This window comes from Rhinoraja longicauda, chromosome 26 (genome assembly GCF_053455715.1).
Source record: "Rhinoraja longicauda isolate Sanriku21f chromosome 26, sRhiLon1.1, whole genome shotgun sequence".
Lineage (NCBI taxonomy): Eukaryota > Metazoa > Chordata > Chondrichthyes > Rajiformes > Arhynchobatidae > Rhinoraja > Rhinoraja longicauda.
The window spans coordinates 26,981,114-27,006,113 of record NC_135978.1 but is presented as its reverse complement, the minus strand read 5'-3'; the positions used below and the strand labels follow the sequence as shown (position 1 = coordinate 27,006,113).

Sequence of the window (25,000 nt, the reverse complement as noted above, 5' to 3'; positions counted from 1 at the left end):
TTTCCTCTCACACTCGAAAGATGTACAAGTTCGTAGGTTAATGGCCGGCCAAGATACCCCAACTAGGCTAGCCCCATTTGTCCATGTTTGGCCCACATCCATCTAAACCTTTCCTATCTAGGTACCTGTCCAAATGTCTTTTAAATGTTGTTATTGTACCTGCCTCAACTACCTCCTCTGGCAGCTCGTTCCATACACCAACCACCCTCTGTCTACAGATATTGAACGAGTGGAAGGGTGATTATACAGGAGGCCTCTTCATTCAGACTTTGATATCTTTGAGACACAATGATCTGCAGATGCTGGAATCTTAAGCAAAACACAAAGAGCTGGAGTAACTCAACGGGTCAGGCAGCATCTCTGGAGAAACATGGGCAGGTGTCACTACGACACAGAGGGAAGCCATTCGGCCCATCAGCTCTAGTCTGTCCCTTTCCCTGTAGCCCAAATGATTTTCCCTGCAGTGCCTGTCGAGCTTTGAAAGCCCTGGTTTGATTCTGTTTCCACTGCCCTGAAAGGTTTGGGGGAGAAGGCAGGAGAATGGGGTTGAGAGGGAAAGATAGATTAGCCATGATTGAATGGCGGTTTAGACCCGATGGGCCGAATGGCCTAATTCCGCTCCTATAACTTAAGAACATAGTTTACAGGATAATGTTCTGGTGATGGCTGTGGCTATCTGCAAGTCTGGGAGTCTCTCCGGTTTCACCCCACCGAGCCGCCTTAGCTTCTGGGCAGGAATCCTGATCAAACCTCCCTGCACAGGTTAGCTGGCTGCATTTGTTTTCCTTCTGACTTGCCCTCCCCTCGCTCCTTGCGCGAGGCTTTTTCTGTTGCTAATTTGCACTGCAGAGGCAGTGCCTCCTCCCTCCCAGTCCCCCTGCTCAGCGCCTGAACCCCGGCCTGCAGTGCCTCCTCCTCCCTCCCAGTCCCCCTGCTCAGCGCCTGAACCCCGGCCTGCAGTGCCTCCTCCTCCCTCCCAGTCCCCCTGCTCAGCGCCTGAACCCCGGCCTGCAGTGCCTCCTCCCAGTCCCCCTGCTCAGCGCCTGAACCCCGGCCTGCAGTGCCTCCTCCCAGTCCCCCTGCTCAGCGCCTGAACCCCGGCCTGCAGTGCCTCCTCCCAGTTCCCCTGCTCAGCGCCTGAACCCCGGCCTGCAGTGCCTCCTCCCAGTCCCCCTGCTCAGCGCCTGAACCCCGGCCTGCAGTGCCTCCTCCCAGTTCCCCTGCTCAGCGCCTGAACCCCGGCCTGCAGTGCCTCCTCCTCCCTCCCAGTCCCCCTGCTCAGCGCCTGAACCCCGGCCTGCAGTGCCTCCTCCTCCCTCCCAGTTCCCCTGCTCAGCGCCTGAACCCCGGCCTGCAGTGCCTCCTCCTCCCTCCCAGTCCCCCTGCTCAGCGCCTGAACCCCGGCCTGCAGTGCCTCCTCCCAGTTCCCCTGCTCAGCGCCTGAACCCCGGCCTGCAGTGCCTCCTCCTCCCTCCCAGTCCCCCTGCTCAGCGCCTGAACCCCAGCCTGCAGTGCCTCCTCCTCCCTCCCAGTCCCCCTGCTCAGCGCCTGAACCCCGCCCGGCCTGCAGTGCCTCCTCCCTCCCAGTCCCCCTGCTCAGCGCCTGAACCCCGGCCTGCAGGCGCTGGAGTTCCCCATCACAGTTCACCGAGTCTAACTACAAAGGATGTGCAACACTCACTGGTGCCTGTCTCAATACTGATTAACATTCCCTGATACAGGGCCCAGATGGCTAGTGCAACCCAACTGTCCCATCCACTTAGTGTTACCCGTGCCTGCTGCTGGGTCCTGCCTCCAGTCCGCTTATGTGTTCCTGCTGCACTTCGCAGGCCTCTTTTGAAGTTGAACTCTTGTGAGAACCCTGTTCTGCGGGCAAGGTCGGGGCCTCAAGATAAAGTAAGCCTCACCAGCAACAGCCGGCAGCTCCGACCTTGCAGAAACTAAGAACCGCAGATGCTGGTATATGCCAAAGAAAGACGCAGAGACCTGGAGGAGCTCGGCGAGTCAGGCAGCATCTCTGGAGAAACAGGACGGGCGATGTTTCGGGTTTGGCATCTGCATATCTTCGTTTCTAGTTATGTAAACACAGTACTCTGTAAACACCATGTTAAACAACAAAAACATTCAGGGGCGGCACGGTAGAGTTGCTGCCTTTCAGCGCCAGAGACCCGGGTTCAATCCTGACTGCGGGTGCTTGTCTGTACGGAGTTTGTACGTTCTCCTCATGACCGCGTGGGTTTTCGCTGGGATCTCCGGTTTCCTCCCACACTCCAAAAGACGTACAGGTTTGTAGGTTAAAAATTGGCGTTGTATAATTCTAAATTGTCTCCTGTGTGTGTAGGACAATGTCAGTGTGCGGGAATCGCTGGCACGGCACGGGCTCGGTGGGCCGAAGGGCCTGTTTCGGTACTGTATCTCTAAACTAAACTAAACTAATATAAGAAAACAAATAATGATAGTGCAAAGACAAAATTATGTCCCCAAGTCCATGTAGTTCGGAGCTTATTCAGAGGTCGTAGTGTTTAGTATCCTGATAAGCTGCTGCTGCACGTGGACATTGCAGTGTTCAGACTCCTGTAGGGTCCTATCCCCAAACCTATCAATGTTCTCCCAGAGACGCTGTCTGACCCGCTGAGTTACTCCAGTACTTTGTGTCTAGCTACTACCTTATATTCAGACCTCGTGGTTTAGGTTTATTATTATCATGGGCACCGAGCTTTGGTTTGCATGCAATTCAAACAGATCATAAGACCTGATCATAAGGTATAGGAGCAGATTTGGGCCATTCAGCCCATCGAGTCTTCTCCACCATTCGATCATGGCTGATCTACTTTTCCCTTTCAACCCCATTCTCTGCCTCTCCCCGTAACCTTCGACGCCCTTCCTAATCAAGAACCCATCAATCTCCGCGTTAAAAATATCCATTGACTTTGACTCCACAGCCGTCTGTGGCAATGAATTCCACCAATTCAGATAATATTACATTTAGGTTTCTCCCCATACACCCAATGGTTGGACTGCCAGAGTGAGAGCAACGAAGAAAAAAGACACAAAGTACTGGAGTAACTCAGCGGGTCAGGCAGCATCTATGGAGGAAAAGGATGGGTGACATTTCGGGTCGCAACACTTCTTCAGAGCCGAAACTTCGCCCATCCTTTTTCTCCATAGATGCTGCCTGACCTTCTGAGTTATGTCAGCACTTTGTGTCTATCTTTGGTATAGACCAGCATCTGCGTCTGTACCAACCAATGATTTTGCAAGAGCTCTAGTAACAGGGCTGGAGGAAGTAATGAAGGAGTGTAGGAAGGAACTGCAGATGCTGGTTTACACCGAAGACAGACACACAATGCTGGAGCAACTCAGTGGTTCAGGCAGCCTCTCTGGAGAAAAGGAATGGGTGACGTTTGGTTCGAGACAAAGGGTCTGAAGTAGGGTCTCGACCCAAAACGTCACCCATTCCTTTTCTCCGGAGAGGCTGCCTGAACCACTGAGTTACTCCAGCATTTTGTGTCTATCTACACAAATAGGGAGGCTCAATAACAAAGGAGGTATTTGAAAACCAGAAAGAGAAGTTTAATTTACGGGCCCAAAACAGATTCAAGTTCTGACACTGGACTTTCACTCCCATGTCAGATCTTTCAGCGCTGACCTGTAAGGGAGGTTTTCCGAGAGACTGGAGTAACGGTAGTACAGTGGTAGAGTTGGTGCCTTACAGCGCTTGCAGCACCAGAGACCCAGGTTCGATCCCGACTGCGGGTGCTGTCTGTACGGAGTTTGTACGTTCTCCCCGTGACCTGCGTGGGTTTTCTCCGAGATCTTCGGTTTCCCCCCACACTCAAAAGACGTACAGGTTTGTCGGTTAATTGGCTTGGTTCAAGTATAAATTGTCACTTGTGTGTGTGTGTGTAGGATGGTGTTAGTGTGCGGGGATAGTTGGTCTGTGCGGACTCAGTGGGCCGAAGAGCTTTCTTTCCGCGCTGAATCTCTAAACTAAACCAAACACAAACACATTCACAGTCTCGTCTCCACTAAAGCTCTGTTGACAACAACACACTTTAAAACATAACCTAAGAGGTTAATCTCCATTCTGTCTTTTGCAAGCTGTAATGCGCCCTAAGTGTGTACAGTTATAATTAAATCTAATTATGCAGTGTGTGGGAAATGCTGTGTAAAAATGCTATGTTTAGCTCATCTGTTGAGCAGTTAGTGAAGCTTAGCTGCCGATCGTGTGAGGCATGGTGAGTGTGTCTGCAGACCAAGGCCTGGTGTTGCAGGCCTCTGCGTGGCCTACTGTACGGCACCAGAACCGAACCCCTTCTCAAGACCACCCCAGCCACACCTTAAAGGGCCCACATCCCATCTCGCCACCTCGCTCATTCCCAACCGGATCTCAGGACGTGGGCTTAATTTCCTGTTTGCCATTTTTAGCTGACAGGATAATGTGCTCTCATTAGATCTCTGTCTGCGCCATTTTAATGCGTCTGTTAACCCACTTAATATGAAATCTGCTGCTGGGGCGGTGTTAATTCAGCACTGACTGAGATTAATCCCACTCTTGCCCTCACAAAGCTGGGGAGCAGGAATAACATGGAGGCTTGAGAGCCTGAAATGGTTGTAACGTGGCCATTTTTACCACTGGGGATGGGACTCACTATAACTGGTTCTACCAGCGTGACAGTCCACCAGCGGAAGGCTTTACTGTCGAAACAAGGAACTGCAGATGCTGGTTTACAAGGAAGGGCACATTAGGGCAGCACAGTGGCACAGCGGTAGAGTTGCTGCCCCACAACACCGGACACCCAGGTTCCATCCTGACTACAGGTGCTATCTGTTTGGAGTTTGTACGTTCTCCCCTTGACCGTTTTCCCCAGATGCTCCAGTTTTCTCCCACACTCCAAAGACGTCCAGGTTTGTAGATTATTTAAGAAGCTTGAGAAAAATCTTCTCCTCCCTTGCCCACACCAAGGGTTTAATGGAACAATCTGCCAGGGAAAACTGGTACACTGGCAACATTAAAAAGACATTTGGACAGGTATTTGGATAGGAAACGTTTGGAGGGACATTAAGTGCTGGTGTATCTCAGCGGGTCAGGCAGTATCTCTGGAGAACATTGATAGTTGAAGGTCCGGGTCGGGACTCGTTTTCAGACTTTTTATTTTGTGAACCAGCACCTGCAGTTCCTTGTATCGACGTCCAAGGTTTTGAGGGAAAGGGCCACGATACCTCAGTTGGGGCATCTTGGTCGTCATGGACGCACGCGTTGGGCTGAAGAGCCTGCTACCATGCTGCATGACTCTATAACTCGAGTTTGGTAACTGTCTAAGCAGGAGGTGGACTGGAACATTGTGAACACAGAGAAAGATGGACAAGCCATTTACTTCTTGCAGATGAGTGCTAAAGAGACACTGGGGCAATTGCTATCCACTGCTTGTGCATTCGTATCCTTCATTATATGTTAATAGTTCTCTGGAGGCTGATTAGTGCTTGTAAGGAGCTGGAGATTACGGGCTAGCCGCTGAAGGAGGGTCTGGAAACGTCACCTATCCATGTTCTCCAGAGTTGCACAGTGATGGTCAATGGTGCTTTATTAGTCACATGTGCAACTGCAGAGTGAAGTTATTTTTGCATATATTACACACGCGGGCACCGCCTTTGTTTTGGCGCCATTATTCAAAGTCCAAAGTCCGGTCGGCCCGTGCGCTCGATGTACAGGAGCAGTTCCCTCGACCCGACGTCCCTCTCCTCTCCTCCCCTAGTCCGTCCATCTTTGTGTCCCGGGGGTCGCCTCCTGCAGCCGACCTTGAAAGCGCTGGAGGCAATACGCCGGGTCACCCTCCCACTGATCCTTGCTCCTCACGTCTGACCTTTCCTGCTCCCTCCTGCATCCGACGAGCCTTCAGGCAAGGTCCCACCAACCTTCGAGCCTTTGGGTGAGGTCCTACTGACCTTTGAGCCTTTGGGTGTGGTCCTCCTGACCTTTGAGCCTTTGGGAGAGGTCCTACTGACCTTTGAGCCTCTGGGAGAGGTCCTACTGACCTTTGAGCCTCTGGAGAGTCCTACTGACCTTTAAGGGCAGGTCCGGTGGCCACGGCACCGCAGGAAGGCCTCCGCCACGCAGCACTCAGGAATACTGCCTGCCCCACTGAGTTACTCCAGCACTTTGTGTCCTTTTGTGTATTAACCAGCATCTGAGTTCTTTGTGTCTGCAGGAAGTACCTGCCTGAACCCCTGGTGGCCCAGTGCGGGCAGCCAGCAACCTGGGTGCTCCTCTATAAACGGCAACAACTAACACTACTCTCCTCTTCTGCTTCTCTTCCAGGATTTGGCTTTGTAACTTTTGAAAATGAAGAAGTCGTTGAAAAAGTCTGTGAAATCCACTTCCACGAAATCAATAATAAAATGGTAAGTGGCTGCGGTTCGGATGTGCCCTTCGTCCACACTGGCCTTCTAGCACCCTCGCGCAGTGCCACGCAGCGTTACACAGCATATCCAGCAGGAGGCGCTTGGTGGGGGCTGGACATTTTATGCCACACACAAACACCAAATGCATACAGACACACAGACACACACATCGAACCCGCACACACACACGAGCGATCGCAGACACACGCCCGGGCAAACATGCAGACGCACGCGAGTACACACGTGCACGGACACGTGTACACATCCACATGTGTGCGCACGCACACACCCGGAATCATGCACGCATGCAAACGTGCACACCTGTGCGTACACGCACGCAGACATACACACCCTCATTCACAGACACATGCACACATCAATGTGTGCAGACACAAAAAGCTGGAGTAACTCAGCGGGTCAGGCAGCATCTCTGGAGAGAAGGAATGGGTGACGTTTCGGGTCGAGACCCTTCTTCATTGACATGCAACATACACACATATGCACAGATGCATGTACACTTCCACACTCACACTCAGACACACACACAAACAGACACATGCCCATATCTATAAGAAGATAACTGCAGATGCTGGTACAAATCGACGGTATTTATTCACAAAATGCTGGAGTAACTCAGGATGCATCTCGGGAGAGAAGGAATGGGAGACGTTTCGGGTCGAGACCCTTCATCAGACCCTTCTTCAGACCCTTCTTCAGACATGCACATATCTGCACGTAGATGCACATACTCACACACACACACACAAACAGACACATGCACATATCTGCACGTAGATGCACATACTCACACACACACACAAACAGATGCAGACAAACATGCACACATCCAGACACACGTCTATGCGTGCACACACACACACACGCACGCGCAATACTTGGATAAATAGTTTTCTCTGGAACGCCGGAGGTTGAGGGGAGACCTGATAAGAAGTATAAACAGCTTTATTCCTAGAGCTATCGCTGCTGTGAATCGGACCTGCTGGGAGCTCCCCATGACGATCTGTCTCTGCCCCCAGGGTCATCTGGCACAACTGACCCTGCATGAACCTTTTTTGTACTTTACCTTTATCCCTTTTTTTCCCCCTCCCTTTGTTGTTTTTGTTTTTGCCGTGATTTATTTGTTTATAGCATCGATATGGAAGTGGCATTCTTAATCTCGTTGTACTTGTACAATGACAATAAAGATAATGTACTGTATTGTACTGTATATAAAATTATGAGGGGCAGAGATAGGTTAGACAGTCAGAACCTTTCTCCCAGAGTTGAAATCATCATATCATCATCATATATATACAGCCGGAAACAGGCCTTTTCGGCCCACCAAGTCCGTGCCGCCCAGCGATCCCCGCACATTAACACTATCCTACACCCACTGGGGACAATTTTTACATTTACCCAGCCAATTAACCTACATACCTGTACGTCTTTGGAGTGTGGGAGGAAACCGAAGATCTCGGAGAAAACCCACGCAGGTCACGGGGAGAACGTACAAACTCCTTACAGTGCAGCACCCGTAGTCAGGATCGAACCTGAGTCTCCGGCGCTGCATTCGCTGTAAAGCAGCAACTCTACCGCTGCGCTACCGTGGATTAGAGAATAACTTTCAGGTGAGGGGGTGAAAGCGTAGAGGAGATGGAGTGTTAGAAATGAAAGAGACAAAAGGTGACTAAAAGATTTTTTTTTTAAAAAGGTTGTTGCTAAGGAGAAATGATAGAGGGGTGAAAAGTGAAGCCCAAGGGTGGGATATGGGTGGAAGGGGTGGGCGTGCTGGTGGGTTAGTGGGAGAAACAGGTGTGGCCTAGGCTGAATTGTGCCCGCCTTTACTCCATGGATTAGGCAAAGTGGTCTGGAAAGCCTCTCTGAATCATGTAGCATATCGTAATAATGAGCTTTGCTGAGCAGGGCTGAGGGGTCTTGTGTGGAAGCTACCTGCTGAACTCACAGTTGCTTTACCCTGGCCAATAATGTGCAGCTGGGAGCTGCAGGCTGAGTTTTTTCATAATTGCCTCATTGAATTTTAATTTTAGCTTGCAATTAAGAGGAAAAGAAAATCACATCAAATGATGTTCCCCTTTAAAAACCATATGGTCACATCCCTTCAGACTAATGTTGAAGAGATTAAGCTCCTATTTCTATTACCTACAGCATTCACCAGAGGCCACAGGCTTGGCAGAGACTGGGCCCAGGGGCAGCCGAGCTAACAGCCGGCCGCTGGTACAAGCCTTGTACATTCTCCACTGGAGCAGTGAACAAGGCTCATCGGTTCGCCTCTCCTCACAACCTTGCCTCCCCAAACTCCCCCTCCCACTCTGTTTGTTCAGAGGTAACCATGACGCCACAGCCCAGGCCCAGAGGAACCAGAGTACAACAAGGTGAGGGCCTTACACCAACCGAGACAGAACAAAATTCCCAATCAGCATGTTTATTCAAATATTTATTATAACGTAGAACAGCGCAGGAACAGGTTCTACGGCCCACAATGTCTGCGCTGAACACTATGCCAAGATAAGCTAATCTCCCCTGTCTGCATGTGATCCACTTACCTCCATTCCACCCAACGAACAGCTTACAATGGCCTGTTTCCTTTAACATCGTTCACTTTTTGCACATCTTTCATTCATTGTTCTTTATCTCTCTACATCATCGTCTATATCTCTCGTTTCCCTTATCCCCAACCAGTCTGAAGAAGGGTCTCGACCCGAAACGTCACCCATTCCTTCCCTTGCAACCGCACGAGATGCAACACCTGTCCCTTTACCTCCCCCCTCAACTCCATCAAAGGACCCAAACATTCTTTCCAGGTGAGACAGAGGTTCACCTGCACCTCCTCCAACCTCATCTATTGCATCCGCTGCTCTAGATGTCAACTTATCTATATCGGCGAAACCAAGCGCAGGCTCGGCGATCGCTTCGCTGAACACCTGCGCTCGGTCCGCATTAACGCAACTGATCTCCCGGTGGCCCAGCACTTTAACTCCCCCTCCCATTCCCAGTCTGACCTCTCTGTCATGGGCCTCCTCCAGTGCCATAGTGAGGCCCGCCAGAAATTGGAGGAGCAGCACCTCATATTTCGCCTGGGCAGTTTGCGGCCCGGTGGTATGAACGTCGACTTCTCCAACTTCAGATAGCTCCTCTGTCCCTCCCTTCCCCTCCTCCTTCCCAGATCTCCCTCTATCTTCCTGTCTCCACCTATATCCTTCCTTTGTCCCACCCCCGACATCAGTCTGAAGAAGGGTCTCGACCCGAAACGTCACCCATTCTTTCTCTCCCGAGATGCTGCCTGACCTGCTGAGTTACTCCAGCATTTTGTGAATAAACCCATTCCTTCCCTCCAGAGATGTTGCCTGTCCAGCTGAGTTACTCCAGCTTTTTGTGTCTATCCTCCATTCCATAAGCCTCTTAAACGCCACTATCGTACCCATCTCCACCCCCACCCCTGGTAGTGCGTTACAGGCACCTATCACACACTCTGTGAAAAACATGTCCTGCACAACTTCTTTAAACTTTGCCCCTCTCACTTTATAACACCGCCCCGTAGTCTTTGGCATTTCCACCCTGGACAAAAATTGGTTCTGACTGTCTACCCCTTTCTGTGCTTCCATAGTTTTTATTGTATTTCTTATTTTTAAACACAATTAGGAAACATTTAGAAAGTTACACAGATAGGACAGGTCTGGAGGGATATGGGCCAAACACAGGCAGGTGAGACTAGTGTAGATGGGACATGTTGGCCGGTGTGGACAAGCTGGGCATGGCCTGTTTCCATGCTGTACGATTCTATGGCGATGCCATTGCCACCTTGGAAAATGGAATAAGCACAAATAGCGTGATCTCACCTGGTCCACTTTTGAAGGTTGTTTTTTTCAACGGCACTTTCAACAGCAATGATATTTTTGGGCAGCACGGTGGCACAGTGGTAGAGCTACTGCCTTACAGCGCCAAAGACCTGGGCTCGACGCTGACTAGGGGTGCTTGACTGCATGGAGTTTGTACGTTCTCCCCGTGACCTGCTTGGGTTTTCTCCGGGATCTTAGATTTCCTCCCACACTCCAAAGACGTACAGGTTTGTAGGTTAATTGGCTGGGTGTAATTGTTCCCCTTGGCGTGGGGCGGTCTCAGTGGCCCGAAGAGCCTGTTTCCGTGCTAAACTAAACGCTACCTCAGCAAGCTGGTCTGATCATAGCAGTGAGGAAATTGGACAGAGGTGGATGTGAAGATAGAGAGAGTAAATGTTGGGTGAATGTGTCTCTATTGGTGATACATCGCAAGGACCAGGGACAGAGTGATGGAAACAAGGCATGTTTGAGGAGGGGATAGAACATTCACTGTAGTTCAGCACACGTGACAGTAATAAACCAATATCAACACGAGGAAATGGTCCTCTTTGGCAGAGAGAAACTTATTGTACTGTCTGAGAAACAGGTAGAACATAGAAAAGTACATCACAGGCCCATCGGCCCACTATATCTGTGCGGAACATAATGCCAATATAAACTAATCTCCACTGCCTGCACATGATCCACATCCCTCCATTCCCTGCACCACCTTTCATGCACAGCGTATTATAGACAATAGACAAGAGGTGCAGGAGGAGGCCATTCGGCCCTTCGAGCCAGCACCGCCATTCAATGTGATCATGGCCGATCATTCTCAATCAGTACCCCGTTCCTGCCTTCTCCCCGTACCCCCTGACTCCGCTATCCTGAAGAGCTCTATCTAGCTCTCTCTTGAATGCATTCAGAGAATTGGCCTCCACTGCCTTCTGAGGCAGAGAATTCCACAGATTTACAACTCTCTGACTGAAAAAGTTTTTCCTCATCTCAGTTCTAAATGGCCTACCCCTTATTCTTATTTATCAGCTTATTGGGAATGAGCTGTTCTTGAACCTGGAGGTCACAGTTTTCCGACTCCTGCACCTTGTTCCCGATGGTAGGGAGTGAAATGTCAGCGTGGCCAGTGCTTGTGTTGGTCTCCGATGTTGCTGTCGGTCACTCTGAGGCAGCACCTCCTCTAGATCCCTTCGACGGTGGTGCGGTCAGTGACCGTGATGGACCTGAAATCTGAAGTAAGAAACAGAAAACACTGGAAATACTCAGCTGGTCAGACCGCATCTGTGGGAAGAGAAACAGAGTTAATGTTCCTGGTCGTGAACACTTCATCAGAACTGTGCTGACGAGGGGTCTTCTTTAACCTGAATCACTGACTCAGTTTCCCTTCCCACACAAGGACACAAAGAGTTGGAGCAACTCAGAGGGTCAGGCAGCATCTCTGGAGTCACTGAAAGGAAGCATGCAGGTACAGCAGGCAGTGAAGAAAGCCAATGGAATGTTGGCCTTCATAACAAGAGGGGTTGAGCATAGGAGCAAAGAGGTCCTTCTGCAGTTGTACAGGGTCCTGGTGAGACCGCACCTGGAGTACTGTGTGCAGTTTAGGTCTCCAAATTTGAGGAAGGATATTCTTGCTATTGAGGGCGTGCAGCGTAGGTTTACTAGGTTAATTCCCGGAATGGCGGGACTGTCGTATGTTGAAAGACTGGAGCGACTAGGCTTGTATACACTGGAATTTAGAAGGATGAGAGGGGATCTTATCGAAACGTATAAGATTATTAAGGGGTCGGACACGTTAGAGGCAGAAAACATGTTCCCAATGTTGTGGGAGTCCAGAACAAGAGGCCCTAGTTTAAGAATAAGGGGTAGGCCATTTAGAACTGAGATGAGGACATTTTTTTTCAGTCAGAGAGTTGTGAATCTGTGGAATTCTCTGCCTCAGAAGGCAGTGGAGGCAAATTCTCTGAATGCATTCAAGAGAGAGCTGGATAGAGCTCTTAAGGATAGCGGAGTCAGGGGGTATGGGGAGAAGGCAGGAACAGGGTACTGATTGAGAATGATCAGCCATGATCACATTGAATGGCGGTGCTGGCTCGAAGGGCCGAATGGCCTCCTCCTGCACCTATTGTCTATTGTCTAAAAGGACTAGGTGAAGATTTGGGTCGAGACCCTTCTTCAGACTGAGAGTCACAATGCACATGACAATTAATCGAAGTCAGGTATTGAGTCCGGGAAAAAGGGAAACGAGAGATATAGATGGAGATATGGAGAGGTATAGAACAAATGAATGATAGATATGCAAAATATAATGATGATCAAGGAAAGGTGGAGCCCACAATGGTCCATTGTTGGCTGTATAATGACTAGTTATACAGACAGTGTAGCTCAACAAGACCACAGTGCAACCTGTACAACGACTAGGGGTGGGGGAGGCCGCCATTGGTGGAGCGGGAGCACTTGGCCGCTGGCTGGGTGAGGTCACGTGGGGCGCGGGGCGGTGACGCCACCCTTTGCCCCTTCGTTGGGAGCGGGGAAGTTGGCAACCCTACTAATGCGGGACAAGGGCGGTCCCGTACGGGACAAACTAATTTCGCCCAAAATACGGGATGTCCCGGCTAATAGGGGACCCAGTTGGCAACCCGAGGGTACACAGCATCTCTGGATCACAGAATAGCACTGATCCCATTCGAGTGTCTCCGCATCACGACAAAGTGTGAAGGCATCGCGGGCTGAATGGAACAAAACTCTCCCCGCATAGCCCATTGATCGAGGGAGAAATGGAGGATTGAAACCCCCATTGCATTCCTGTAGCGCCTTCCACAATGTCTTGCTCATGAAATATTCTCAACGTGCAGTCACTCTTGCAGGAGAGGCAAGACACCAGACACATCTAAAGGGGTTATCTCATCCAGATGCAAGAATGGTCTCGACCCGAAACATCGCCTATCCATGTTCTCCAGAGATGCTATCTTCGGTGTAAATCAGCATCTGCAGTTCCTTCCTACACATTTCGTGTTGCTATCTGGCCTGCTAAGTTACTCCAGCACTTTGTGTCCTTTGGTGTATTAGCCAGCACTTGCAGTTCCTTGTCTCCTCCCACCGATGCGGCCTGACCTGCCTGAGGACTTCCGGTGTTGAAGGTTTTACTGTTGCTGGCGCGCCTTGTTTTGCACGCTCGCTGGGTGTGGCTCTGTGTTACACGCTCGCTCGGTGTGGCTCTGTGTTACACGCTCGCTCAGTGTGGCTCTGTGTTACACGCTCGCTCAGTGTGGCTCTGTGTTACACCCTGCTGCCTGTTCAGCGATGAAGCACGCCAGGCCATGTGCACTGAGGATTACTGGGTTATATCCAGAGGACTTAATAAGGCCAGCGACAGATGCAAACATTGTGACTGATGAATAGATAGTTTGTTTGACCGTGATCCGTGTGCATGTCCGCACATCTACAAAACCGCTTCCAAAGGCTTAAGCTCTTCTGCCTCCCCTGACACTTTAATACAGGACATACAAAGGCCCAGTCTGAATTCTGGTTCAATTTGCCGCATGCAGGCCTTAGTGAGTGTGTGATAACTGATGGAAGGTATTTATTCACAAAATGCTGGAGTAACTCAGCAGGTCAGGCAGCATCTCAGGAGAGAAGGAATGGGTGACGTCTCGGGTCGAGACCCTTCTTCAGATCCTTTTCTCCCACTGTGTGATAACTGATGGAATCTTCCACGGTCCCACCTGGAATCAACCTCACCCGTTTAGTTTAGATTAGTTTAGAAATACAGCGTGGAAACAGGCCCTTCGCCCCACCGAGTCCATGCTGACCAGTGATCGCCAGGACACCAGTTCAATCCTACACACACAAGGGACAATTTGCAGAAGCCAATTAACCTACAAACCTGCGCGTCTTTGAGATGTGGGAGGAAAACCATGCGGTCACAGAGAGAGCGTGCAAACTCCGTACAGACAGTACCTGAGGTCAGAATCGAACCCGGGCCTCTGGCGCTGTAAGACGGCAGTTCTACCGCTGTGCCACCCCAATCGCGGCTGATAGACTCCCTTTCATATTCACACCCTCCTCACTTCCTTTCACCCTGACTCCAAACCCCACGCAGAGGGTGGCGGTGCGTGGAACGAGCTGCCGGAGGAGGTAGTTAAGGCTGGTATTACAACAACATATAAAAGACGTTTAGACAGATACATGGAAAGGAAAGGTTGAGAGAGATATGTGTATATCTGGGTGGAGTTGATACTTTGGGAAGAATGAAGAAAGTTGGATTAGATCAGTGTGTGATCAGTGTAAATAGGTGGTTGCTGGTCAGCATGGAAGCGGTGGGCTAAAGGCGTGCTTCTGTACAGTATCTCCACACTGCTGTGGGCGACATTGCGACACACTGCTCTAACTGGGCACTCTCGTCTCTTCCAACGTCACCACTTCACAATTCCTTTGCAAGACCATCCTTCACTTTCACAGTAATGGGAAAGCCAATTGCACTGCTATTTGCAATTAAAACATTCCAGGTCCTCTGTCAGTGTGGCGTAGCAACGGCAATACGCGCTTAAATATCCACATAATGAGAAGAACTTGCTTGTCCCACTTATTGGGATTCTCTCCGGTAACTGTGCTTCATGTGCGGATAAGATCAAAGCCTTCATCTGGGAGCAGTGTGGAACAATCTGGTCTGTGTATTTGGCTTGTAAATTCTGCAGCACAAAGGTAGTGAGGGAGCTGGTTGCTAACAACATCAGATTGCGCTAATGAAATCTCTTTGTCCTGTTTCATTTGGGGCCTTCCATCTGCGACCTCCTTGCAGACTGTAAATGGGAACTGAAGCAGAGAAAAAGGAGATAACAGGATCAATATCATTAATAACCCCGTTTCTCTCTCTGCCTTGCGAAAGACTACGAAATTAAACAAATGTAGTTTAGTTTGGAAGTACAGCGCGGGAACAGGCCCACCGAGACCACGCCGCCCAGCGATCCCCGCACATTAACACTAGCCTACTACACGCACTAGGAACAACTTACAGTTATACCAAAGCCGACAACATTAGCCTACAAACCTGCACGTCTTTGGAGTGTGGGAGGAAACCGAAGATCTCGGAGAAAACCCGCGCAGGTCACGGGAAGAATAGCACCCGTAGTCAGGATTGAACCCAGCAACTCTAACGCCGCGCCACCGTGCCGCCCCGCGTTCCCCTGAATTTTGCATATACCCAGGATTTAACCGAGGAATTACTCTGCAGAGAGATGGCTTTTAATTTCCCCCGAAGTGCACTCCACCGAGAAGAAGGAACCTCGGGCCAGTTGTGTCAGTACTTCGCAGTCTGTTTAGCACCAAACCCTGCCAGTGGACTCCCCTAAGCCAAGTGGAACCTGTTAACTGACATCTCCACTGCATTCGGTCCCTTTGCCAGGCTTGCTTTATCACTGGGTTATGTCCAACCTGGTGAAATGTTGTACGACAGGACTTTGTGACACCTACTTCAGATTTGCTGTGGCAGTGTGCAGGGGCACTGTAGCTAGCAAACCGATGTGTCCTAGATACAGTCGGCATTAATAAGGAGAGCTGCCAAGGCTGGGGTGGAATGTCATTGTGCAGCTCTCATTAGCAGACAGACGGTCCCGGAGATGAGACACGGGAAGGAAATGGAGGAGGACCCCAGCTCCCTGGAGCTCCATTTGGGCAAGACAGGTGGATATTGTTCAGCCGGACAGAAAAGAATATTTGTCTTATATGTGCAACGGCTAACAAAGCTCCAGAAATGGCCATTCCCCAGAGTTTGGAAGCTGCAGATCTCAATACCCAGTCACCATCTTAGTTAGTTAGTTAGTTAGTAGGTTAGTTGGTTCAGCTTATTGTCACGTGTACTGAGGACCAGTGATAAGCTTTTGGTGGAGGAAAACTAGTCGTAGCAAAGACAATTTATGATTACAATCGAGCCGTCCACAGTGTACAGCTGATACATGATAAAGGGAATAACGTGACTAACGTCAGTGCAAGATAAAGCCAGTAAAGTCCGATCATAGATAGTCGAAGGGTCTCCAATGAGGTAGATAGTAGTTCAGGACTGCTCTCTGATTTCTATACCTTTTGCCCGATGGAAGAGGAGAGAAGATGGGGAGTGGCCAGGGTGCGACCCGTCCTTGATTGTGCTGCTGGCCTTGCTGAGGCAGCGTGAGGTGTAAGTGGAGTCAATGGAAGGGAGGTTGGTTTGTGCGACCGTCTGGGCTGCGTCCACAACTCTCTACAATTTCTTGCGGTCTTGGACGGAGCAGCTCCCAAACTAAGCTGTGACGCATCCCGATAAAATGCTTTCTATGGTGCATCTGTAGAAGTTGGTGAGAGTTGTAGGGGACACGCCTTCTAATGAAGTAGAGACGTTGGTGTGCATTTTAGTGACCACAGCCACGTGCGATGCCTGCCACCATTTACAAAGGAATGAAGACGCAAGGTTGCGTTTTCAGAGTGGCACCCTGTGTAGCTGGCAGAACTGCTGCCTCGCAGCACCACAGATCCGGGTTCGATCCTGACCTTGGCTGCTGTCTATGTGGAGTTTGCACGTTCTCCCTGTGACCACGTGTGTTTCCTCTGTTTAGTTTAGTTTAGAGATACAGAGTGGAAACAGGCCCTTCGGCCCATCGAGTCCACTCCGACCAACGATCCCCGCACGCCAACTCTACCCTACACAGACTGAGGACAATTTACAATTACACCAAGCCAATTAACCAACAAAACCTGTACGTCTTTGGAGTGTAGGAGGAAACCGGAGATCCCAGAGAAAACCCACGTAGGTCACGGGGAGAACGTACAAACGCCATAGTCAGGATTGAGCCAGGGTCTCTGGCGTTGGTTCTAGACTCTCCCACTAGTGGAAACATCCTTTGCACATTCACTCCAGCCAGGTCTTTCACTCCTTGGTAAGTTTCAATGAGGTCCCCCCCCTCCTCATCCTTTCCTTCAACCAATTCAATGGATCCTTAAAAATGAGCCCGATAAATGGTTTTTCTCCTCTCTTTCTGTCTTGCCCTGTTTACTGTGTAAATCATTCCTGAGAATGTGTGTCTATCGCTGTTAAGCCCAGCACTCATCGCCTAAAGCCAGCGGGTGACTGATGGCTGTCGTCCATTAAATATCTCTGTGGCCTTGGTTGTTCTGAAGAGAAAACGCCCAGCATCTCTCATCTTTCCATATCACCAGACATCCTTCACTCTTGGCAAGTCGTGCCAGGGGTTTACCATGATTTTTTATTTATGTTTCCATTCACACGCTCCAAATTCTCAAGCCAGGCAGTCTTGCTGGCAGACCTGAAGATGGAGTCATCTTGACTGCAAAGAGCACCTCAGAATTTCTATCCACAGCAAGCCACACACACAGTGCACGGGTCTGAGTTCCCTCGCCAAACGTTTAATTCCTTTAATCAACTAAAACCTTTAAATACGGTAGCCTTAATCGCTTTAAAACAGAACACGGATAAGAATTAAAGAACGCAAAGTCATGGAGTAACTCAGCGGGTCAGGCAACATCTTTAGAGAACACGGATAGGTGCAGTTTAGTTTATCGTCGTGTGTACTGAGCTTTGCTATTTGGCCAGCGGAAAAACTGTGCATGATTACAATCGAGCTGTCCACAGTGTACAGACACACAGGATAAAGTGTGTAATGATTAGCGCAAGTAAAAGTGCAGCAAAGTCCGGTTAAAGATCGTCCGAGGGTCTCCAATGAGGTAGAAGGTGGGTCTAGTTGTTGGTAGGACGGTTCAGTTGCCTGATGACAGCTGGGAAGAAACTGTCCATGAATCTGGAGGTGTGCGTTTTCATACTTCTCTACCTCTTGCCCGATGGGAGAGGGGAGAAGAGGGAGTGGCCAGGGTGTGACTCGTCCTTGATTATGCTGCTGGCCTTGCCGAGGCAGCGTGAGGTGTAAAAGGAGTCGGTGGAAGGATTTGGTTTGTGTGATGGTCTGGGCTGCGTCCACAATTCGCTGCAATTTCGTGCGGTCTTGGACGGAGCTGCTCCCAAACCGAGCCGTGATGCGTCCCGATAAAATGCTTCCTACGGAGCATCCATAGAGGTTGGTGAGAGTTGGGGACGTGCCAAGCTTCCCAAGCCTTGTAAGGAAGTAGAGGCTTTCTTGTCTTAAGAAAATAACTGCAGATGCTGGTACAAATCGATTTATTCACAAAATGCTGGAGTAACTCAGCAGGTCAGGCAGCATCTCGGGAGAGAAGGAATGGGTGACGTTTCGGGTCGAGACCCCGTCTAGAACAAGTTGTTGGTGATATTTACCCCTAGGAACTTGAAGCTTTCAACCACCTCTACTTCGGGCCGGTCAATGTATACCGGGGTATGTGTACCATGTCCATTCCTCAAGTCGGTGGCGCAGCGGTAGAGTTGCTGCCTTACAGCGAATGCAGCGCCGGAGACTCAGGTTCGATCCTGACTAGGGGCGCCGTCTGTACGGAGTTTGTACGTTCTCCCCGTGACCTGCGTGGGTTTTCTCCGAGATCTTCGGTTTCCTCCCACACTCCAAAGACGTACAGGTTTGTCGGTTAATTGGCTGGGCAAAATGTAAAAATTGTCCCTAGTGTGTGTAGGATAGTGTTAATGTGTGGGGTTCGCTGGGCGGCGCGGTCCCGGTGGGCCGAAGGGCCTGTTTCTGCGCTGTATCTCTAAATCTAAATCTAAAGTCAATCACCATCTAGTTTCGAGTCAGGACCCTGCATAAACCAGCAACTGTAGTTCCTTGTTTCTAGGATGAGAATTGCCCTTAAATCAAGCACCTACTTATCCTCCCTTAATTAATAAATACTAATCATGCTGGGGACCATATCCCACTCCAAATGCGGCTTACTGTAACGCAAAGCCCATGCTTTTGCTTTGTCTAACGAGGTGCAGTTGCAAAATATTGGGGGGAAAAAGCCACCGTTCCCTTTCACTCTGCAACAAAAAAGCCTCTGCGATTGTTATTGAACGCTTTCCATGAACTTGTGGGCAGGAATTTAAGTGGATGGCTGGGATTAAGGAATGTCGGCTGATGGTGACGGGGGTGAGATGGTGTTAGGTGGGAAGAGACTGTCTCGGAGCTGCTGTGCCGCACTGTCTCTGTAATTACCGAGGCAGAGGGATATGAAAAATTTGTTTCAGTACATCTGCAAAGTAATATTGTTCAGTGTGACATTGTCACTGTAGCAACCGAAGATTGGCACTCACTGACTGCTCTCCGACAAGTATTTTCTGTCAGAAACTAACTCCTGTTAAATCCCTGCTTTGTTAAGATGTTCCAACATCATGAATAGGATCAGTGCACATTCTGAACAGATGTCGCCCGTGTGCTGGCTTGGATTTAGAGGTCTATAAATAAAGATTGTTGCAATAAACTTGTCAGATTCTAACTCAAAGCACAAAGCGAGTTGACTCACAAGCTCCCATTACCTGAGCTGTTTGTCAAAAAACAAACCCAATTTAAATTTGTTTGATGGAATACTTTTCCTCGTTATCTCCTGGGCTGTAGTCCCTGGGAAACTGCGATTCCATCTCACAGACCATAGACTCTGCTGCCAATCTCAGCCGTCAGATTAGGTGTGCCGTGGGGGCAGAAAATCACAAGGGGGACAGATAGGATGAATGCACTTTCTCAAAAACCTACATCCTCTGTGTCTCGATTCCCCTACTCTGGGCAAAAGACACTGTGCATTCACTCGATCCCCTCCCTTGCACGGGATCCAAGGAGAGACAGCTGAATGGATATAAAACTGGCTTTGTGGAAGGAAGAAGAGTCTTAGATTTTTTTTTTAGATTTAGAGATACAGTGCAGAAACAGGCCCTTCGACCCACCGGGTCCGCGCCGCCCAGCGATCCCCGTACATTAACACTATCCTACACCCACTACGGACAATTTTTTACATCGTGCCTGTACGTCTTTGGAGTGCGGGAGGAAACCGAAGATCTCGGAGAAAACCCACGCAGGTCACGGGGAGAACGTACAAACTCCGTACAGACGGCGCCCGTAGTCAGGATCGAACCTGAGTCTCCGGCGCTGCTTTCGCTGTAAGGCAGCAACTCTACCGCTGCGCCACCGTGCCGCCCCGAGTAAGGGAATCAGGAATTAGAGGGTAGAAGCAAGGAACTGCAGCTGCTGGTTTACAAAAAGTGATGGAGTAACTCAGCGGGTCAAGCAGCATCTCTGGAGGACATGGACAGGTGACGTTTCAGGTCTAAGCCATTCTCCCTGGAATTAGGAATTAGAGGGCATAGGTTTAAGGTGAGAGGGGAAAGATTTAATAGGAACCAGAAGGGGACACTTTGTAGTTGCTGCCTCACAGCACCAGAGACCCGGGCTCAATCCTCACCTCAGGTGCTGTCTGTGTTGAGTTTGCATGTCCTCCCTGTGATCACAGGGGTTTCCTCCGGGTGCTTTGGTTTCCTCCCACTGGAATTTAGAAGGATGAGAGGAGATCTTATCAAAACGTATAAGATTATTAAGGGGTTGGACACGTTAGAGGCAGGTAACATGTTCCCAATGTTGGGGGAGTCCAGAACCAGGGGCCACAGTTTAAGAATAAGGGGTAGGCCATTTAGAACTGAGATGAGGAAAAACTTTTTCAGTCAGAGAGTTGTGAATCTGTGGAATTCTCTGCCTCAAAAGGCAGTGGAGGCAAATTATCTGAATGCATTCAAGAGAGAGCTGGATAGAGCTCTTAAGGATAGCGGAGTCAGGGGGTATGGGAGAAGGCAGGAACGGGGTACTGATTGAGAATGATCAGCCATGATCACATTGAATGGCGGTGCTGGCTCGAAGGGCCGAATGGCCTCCTCCTGCACCTATTGTCTATTGTCTATATCCCATTGACCGGTGGGTTTGTGGGTTAACTGGCCTCTAGTGTGTAGGAAATGAATGCGAATGTGGGAAAACATAGATCTAGCATAGATTAGGTGGGCCGAAGAGCCAGTTTCCATAATGTATCTCCAAACTAAACACGTTACATGAAGATCGACCAAGTAACTGGAGACTGTTCAATCAAGAGACATGGAATGGTTATTGGAGTGTTGAGTGCTGTATCAGAAGGGGAAAGGTGGATACAAGGAACTGCAAAAAAAAGACACAAAGTGCTGGAGTAACTCAGTGGGTCAAACAGCATCTCCAGAGGACATGGTAGAAGCATCCCGACCCGAAACGTCACCTATCCATGTTCTCCAGAGATGCTGCCTGAACTAGCTCTGCCCACTCTAAACTAAACCGCTGTTATTCCAGCACTTTATGTCCTTTGTTATCAAAAGGGAGCAGCCCTATACTCCATTGAATTGCTGAGGAACTGAAAGTGGCCATTCAGCCCAACAACTGGCTTGGCTGTTTGCTCTGACGTTTGTCTGATTATGTCTTTTGTTTTTTCTTCCCCCTTTCCCACCCCTCCTTCCCTCCCTCGCCCCCCCCCCCTCCTTCCTTCATCCCTTCCTCGCTCCCCCCCCAACAGGTAGAATGTAAGAAGGCGCAGCCGAAGGAAGTAATGTTCCCGCCAGGAACACGAGGCCGGGCCCGGGGTTTGCCGTACACCATGGACGCATTCATGCTGGGCATGGGAATGCTGGGTGAGATCACAGCTACACTCTGTTATATAGAGGCATAGAGTGATACAGTGTGGAAACAGGCCCTTCACCCCAACTTACCCACACCGACCAACATGTCCCATCTACACTAGTCCCACCTGCCTGTGTTTGGCCCATATCCCTCTAAACCTGTCCTATCCATGAACCTGTCCAAATGTTTCTTAAACATTGCAATAGTTCCAGCCTCAACTACCTCCTCTGGCAGCTCGTTCCATATACCCACCACCCTTTGTGTGAAAAAGTTACCCCTCCGGTTCCTATTAAATCTTTCTCCCCTTACCGTAAACCTACGATCCTCTGGTCCTCGATTCCCCTACTCTGACCAAGAGACTCTCCGTCTACCCTATCTTTTCCTCTCATGATTTTGTACACCTCTGTAAGATCACCCCTCAACCTCCTGCGCTCCAAGGAATATAGTCCTAGGCTGCTCAACCTCTCCCTCTAGCTCAGGCACTTGAGTCCTGGTAACACCCTTGCAAATCTTCTCTGTTCCCTTCACGTCTGTGGCCAAGGGATTGGGTTGTTGACTCCTACAGGTTTCTGAAGGGAGAGGTTTAGAACGGTCAAATGGCCTTTCCCAGCAGAGTTATTTCAGTCAGTGCAAACTCCACCGATCAATCCAAAGAGAATTTCAAAATTAAATTTACCGAATTTGTGCATGCAGTTTAGAGAGATCTTACAGCATGGCCCAAAGAGTCCACGCCCACCGGCGATCATCCATTCACACTAACTCATTGTCATCCCACTTTTCATACACGCCTGGGGGAATTCACAGAGGCCCATTAATCTACGAAACCCGCGCGTCTTTGGGATGTGGGAGGAAATTGGAGCATCCATCACCAGAGGTCAGGATTAAACTCGGAATCCTGGAAATGTGTGGCAGCAACAGTAGTCGCTACAGCGTTTCCCCCTCCCCACCTCCCCCCCCCCCCCACCTCCCCCCCCCCCCAGTTGCTTGTAAGATTCCACATTGACATTGATTTCTTGTCAATAATCCGAGAGACGAGGGGTTAGGGAACTATAGTCATTGGTGGAAACAGAACTGCAGATGCTGGTCCATACCAAGGATAGACACAAAGTACTGGAGGCATCAGAGTCTGATTAAGGGCGGCACGGTGGCGCGGCGGTAGAGTTGCTGCCTTGCAACGCCAGAGACCCGGGTTCCATCCTGACTACGGGTGCTGTCTGTACGGAGTTTGTACGCCCTCCCCGTGACCTGCGTGGGTTTTCTCCAGGTGCTCTGGTTTCCTCCCACACTCCAGACGTACAGGTCTGTCGGTTAATTGGCTTGGTATAAATGTAAATTGCCCCTCGCGTGTAGGAGAGTGTTAGTATGTGGAGGGATCGCTGGTCGGTGCAGACTCGATGGGCTGAAGGGCCTGTTTCCACACTGTATCTCTAAACTAAACTTAAAGGGTCCCGACCCGAAACATCACCAATCCTTTTTCTGCAGAGTTGCTGCCTGACGTTCTGAGATACTCTAGCATTTTGTGTCCCGTCTGTAGTCAATGGTAGATCTAGCTGGAGGCTAAAACAGATTGGATGGGGGGAATGGTCTCACTGGCCTCACCTGAAATGCTGAGTTTATTGCTGAGGCCCCACAGGGGGAAGTCTGCAGGTTCGCACCATTAACTTCACGTTCGTTCCATCGGTGAAAAAGCAATTTACGTGAGGTGCAATTTGCCACGGGCTCCGTGACCACATTTGCAAATGTCTGAGAGCTGGCATGAAGAGGTGAGGGATTTCAAATTACAGCTATGAGTTCCCAGCTCCTGTACCTCGTAGCTGTGGGATTCTGAAGTAACTTGGGATCGCATCGGGGAGCAAAGGGAAAAAAACCCCATCTGATATGAATCCAGGATGTAGAACCACATCTTTTTGTGTGCAGCACAGTGGCGCAGCAGGTAGAGCTGCTGCCTTGCAGAGTCAGGGACCCGGCTTCCATTCTGATCTTTTTTTTTCATAAAAGTTTTATTCCAAAGAAAAACATACAAACATACAAAGTGAAATGTGATCAAACAAAAGCCGCCTGTATCGGCAGTTTACAAAATAAACAATTATCACATTAAAATCCCGCCATCTCGGTCAACAATACATTCGACCCCCCCCCCGCGGCGACCAGCGTTCCCGGAAGGCCTCCAGAGTCCCCGTGGACACCGCGTGTTCCCTCTCCAGGGACGCGCGGGCACGGACGTAAGCCCCGGAACAGGGGTAGGCAGCCGACCTCTGTGAGGCCGTCGACTGCCCGCTGCCTGGACCCGCGGATGGCCATCTTGGCCAGGCCCAGGAGCAGACCGACAGGGAGACCCCCTCCTCCCTCCTGACCCTCCCCCTCTGTACCGGGTGCCCAAAAATTAAAAGCGTAGGGCTAAAATGGAGCCAGAACTTGAGGAGCAGCCCCTTTAGATACTGGAACAGGGGCTGTAACCTCACGCACTCTATATACCAATGGTACACGGTCTCCTGGGTGCTGTCTGTGTGGAGTTTGCACATTCCACCCCACCCCCCGTGCCCGCGTGGGTTTCCTCTCACATCCCAGAGACGTTCAGTTCGGTTTAGTTTATTGTCACATGTACCGAGGTACAGTGAAAAGCTCTTGTTGCGTGCTATCCAGTCACCAGAAAGACAATACATGATTACAATCGAGACACTGCAGTGTATAGATACATGATCAGGGAATAACGTTCAGTTCAAGGTAATGCCAGCAAAGTCTGATCAAAGATAGTCCAAGTATCTTCAATGAGGTAGATCGTAGTTCAGCACTGCTCTCTGGTTGCGGTTTGTGGTAGTCGTGCGGGTTTGGAAATTGGCCTCTGTAAAACTGCCCCGAATGTGTGATGTGAAAGTGGGATAACGGTGAACTAATGTGAACAGGTGATCAATGGCTAGCATGGACTCCGTGGGCCGAAGGGCCTGTTTCCCTGCAGTATCTCTAAAACTGAGATTAATGACATTCACTGGCAGGAAGAGGGATGGGAACTTTCCTTCTCGGTAATGAATCGGTGCATTGAAGTGCAGGGAGTGTTGCAGTCTGCTTCGCCACTGTGCCACGCATTGTATTGCCACTCTGACTGTTGTACACCTGTCGGCCTTCGTGTTGAACTCCACGCACATTGATCTGGTTTCAAACGTCTGTTCAATGTTACGCAGCTTTAAT

At 49.9% G+C, this 25,000-nt stretch overlaps 1 protein-coding gene across 17 annotated transcripts in view; it reads left to right on the top strand.

Moving 5' to 3' along the window:
* The window catches only part of msi2b (musashi RNA-binding protein 2b), a 474,710-nt gene that overhangs the window by 314,578 nt on the left and 135,132 nt on the right, over positions 1-25,000 (top strand). For all 17 annotated transcript variants that reach the window (XR_013548937.1, XR_013548936.1, XM_078422300.1 and 14 more), the window contains exons 8-9: positions 6,320-6,402; positions 21,711-21,825. Coding sequence is in view for 15 of the 17 variants with exons in the window: in XM_078422300.1 (XP_078278426.1) it covers positions 6,320-6,402; positions 21,711-21,825 (198 nt within the window). In the remaining 2 variants the exon portion in view is untranslated. The remainder of the gene's footprint in view (positions 1-6,319; positions 6,403-21,710; positions 21,826-25,000) is intronic.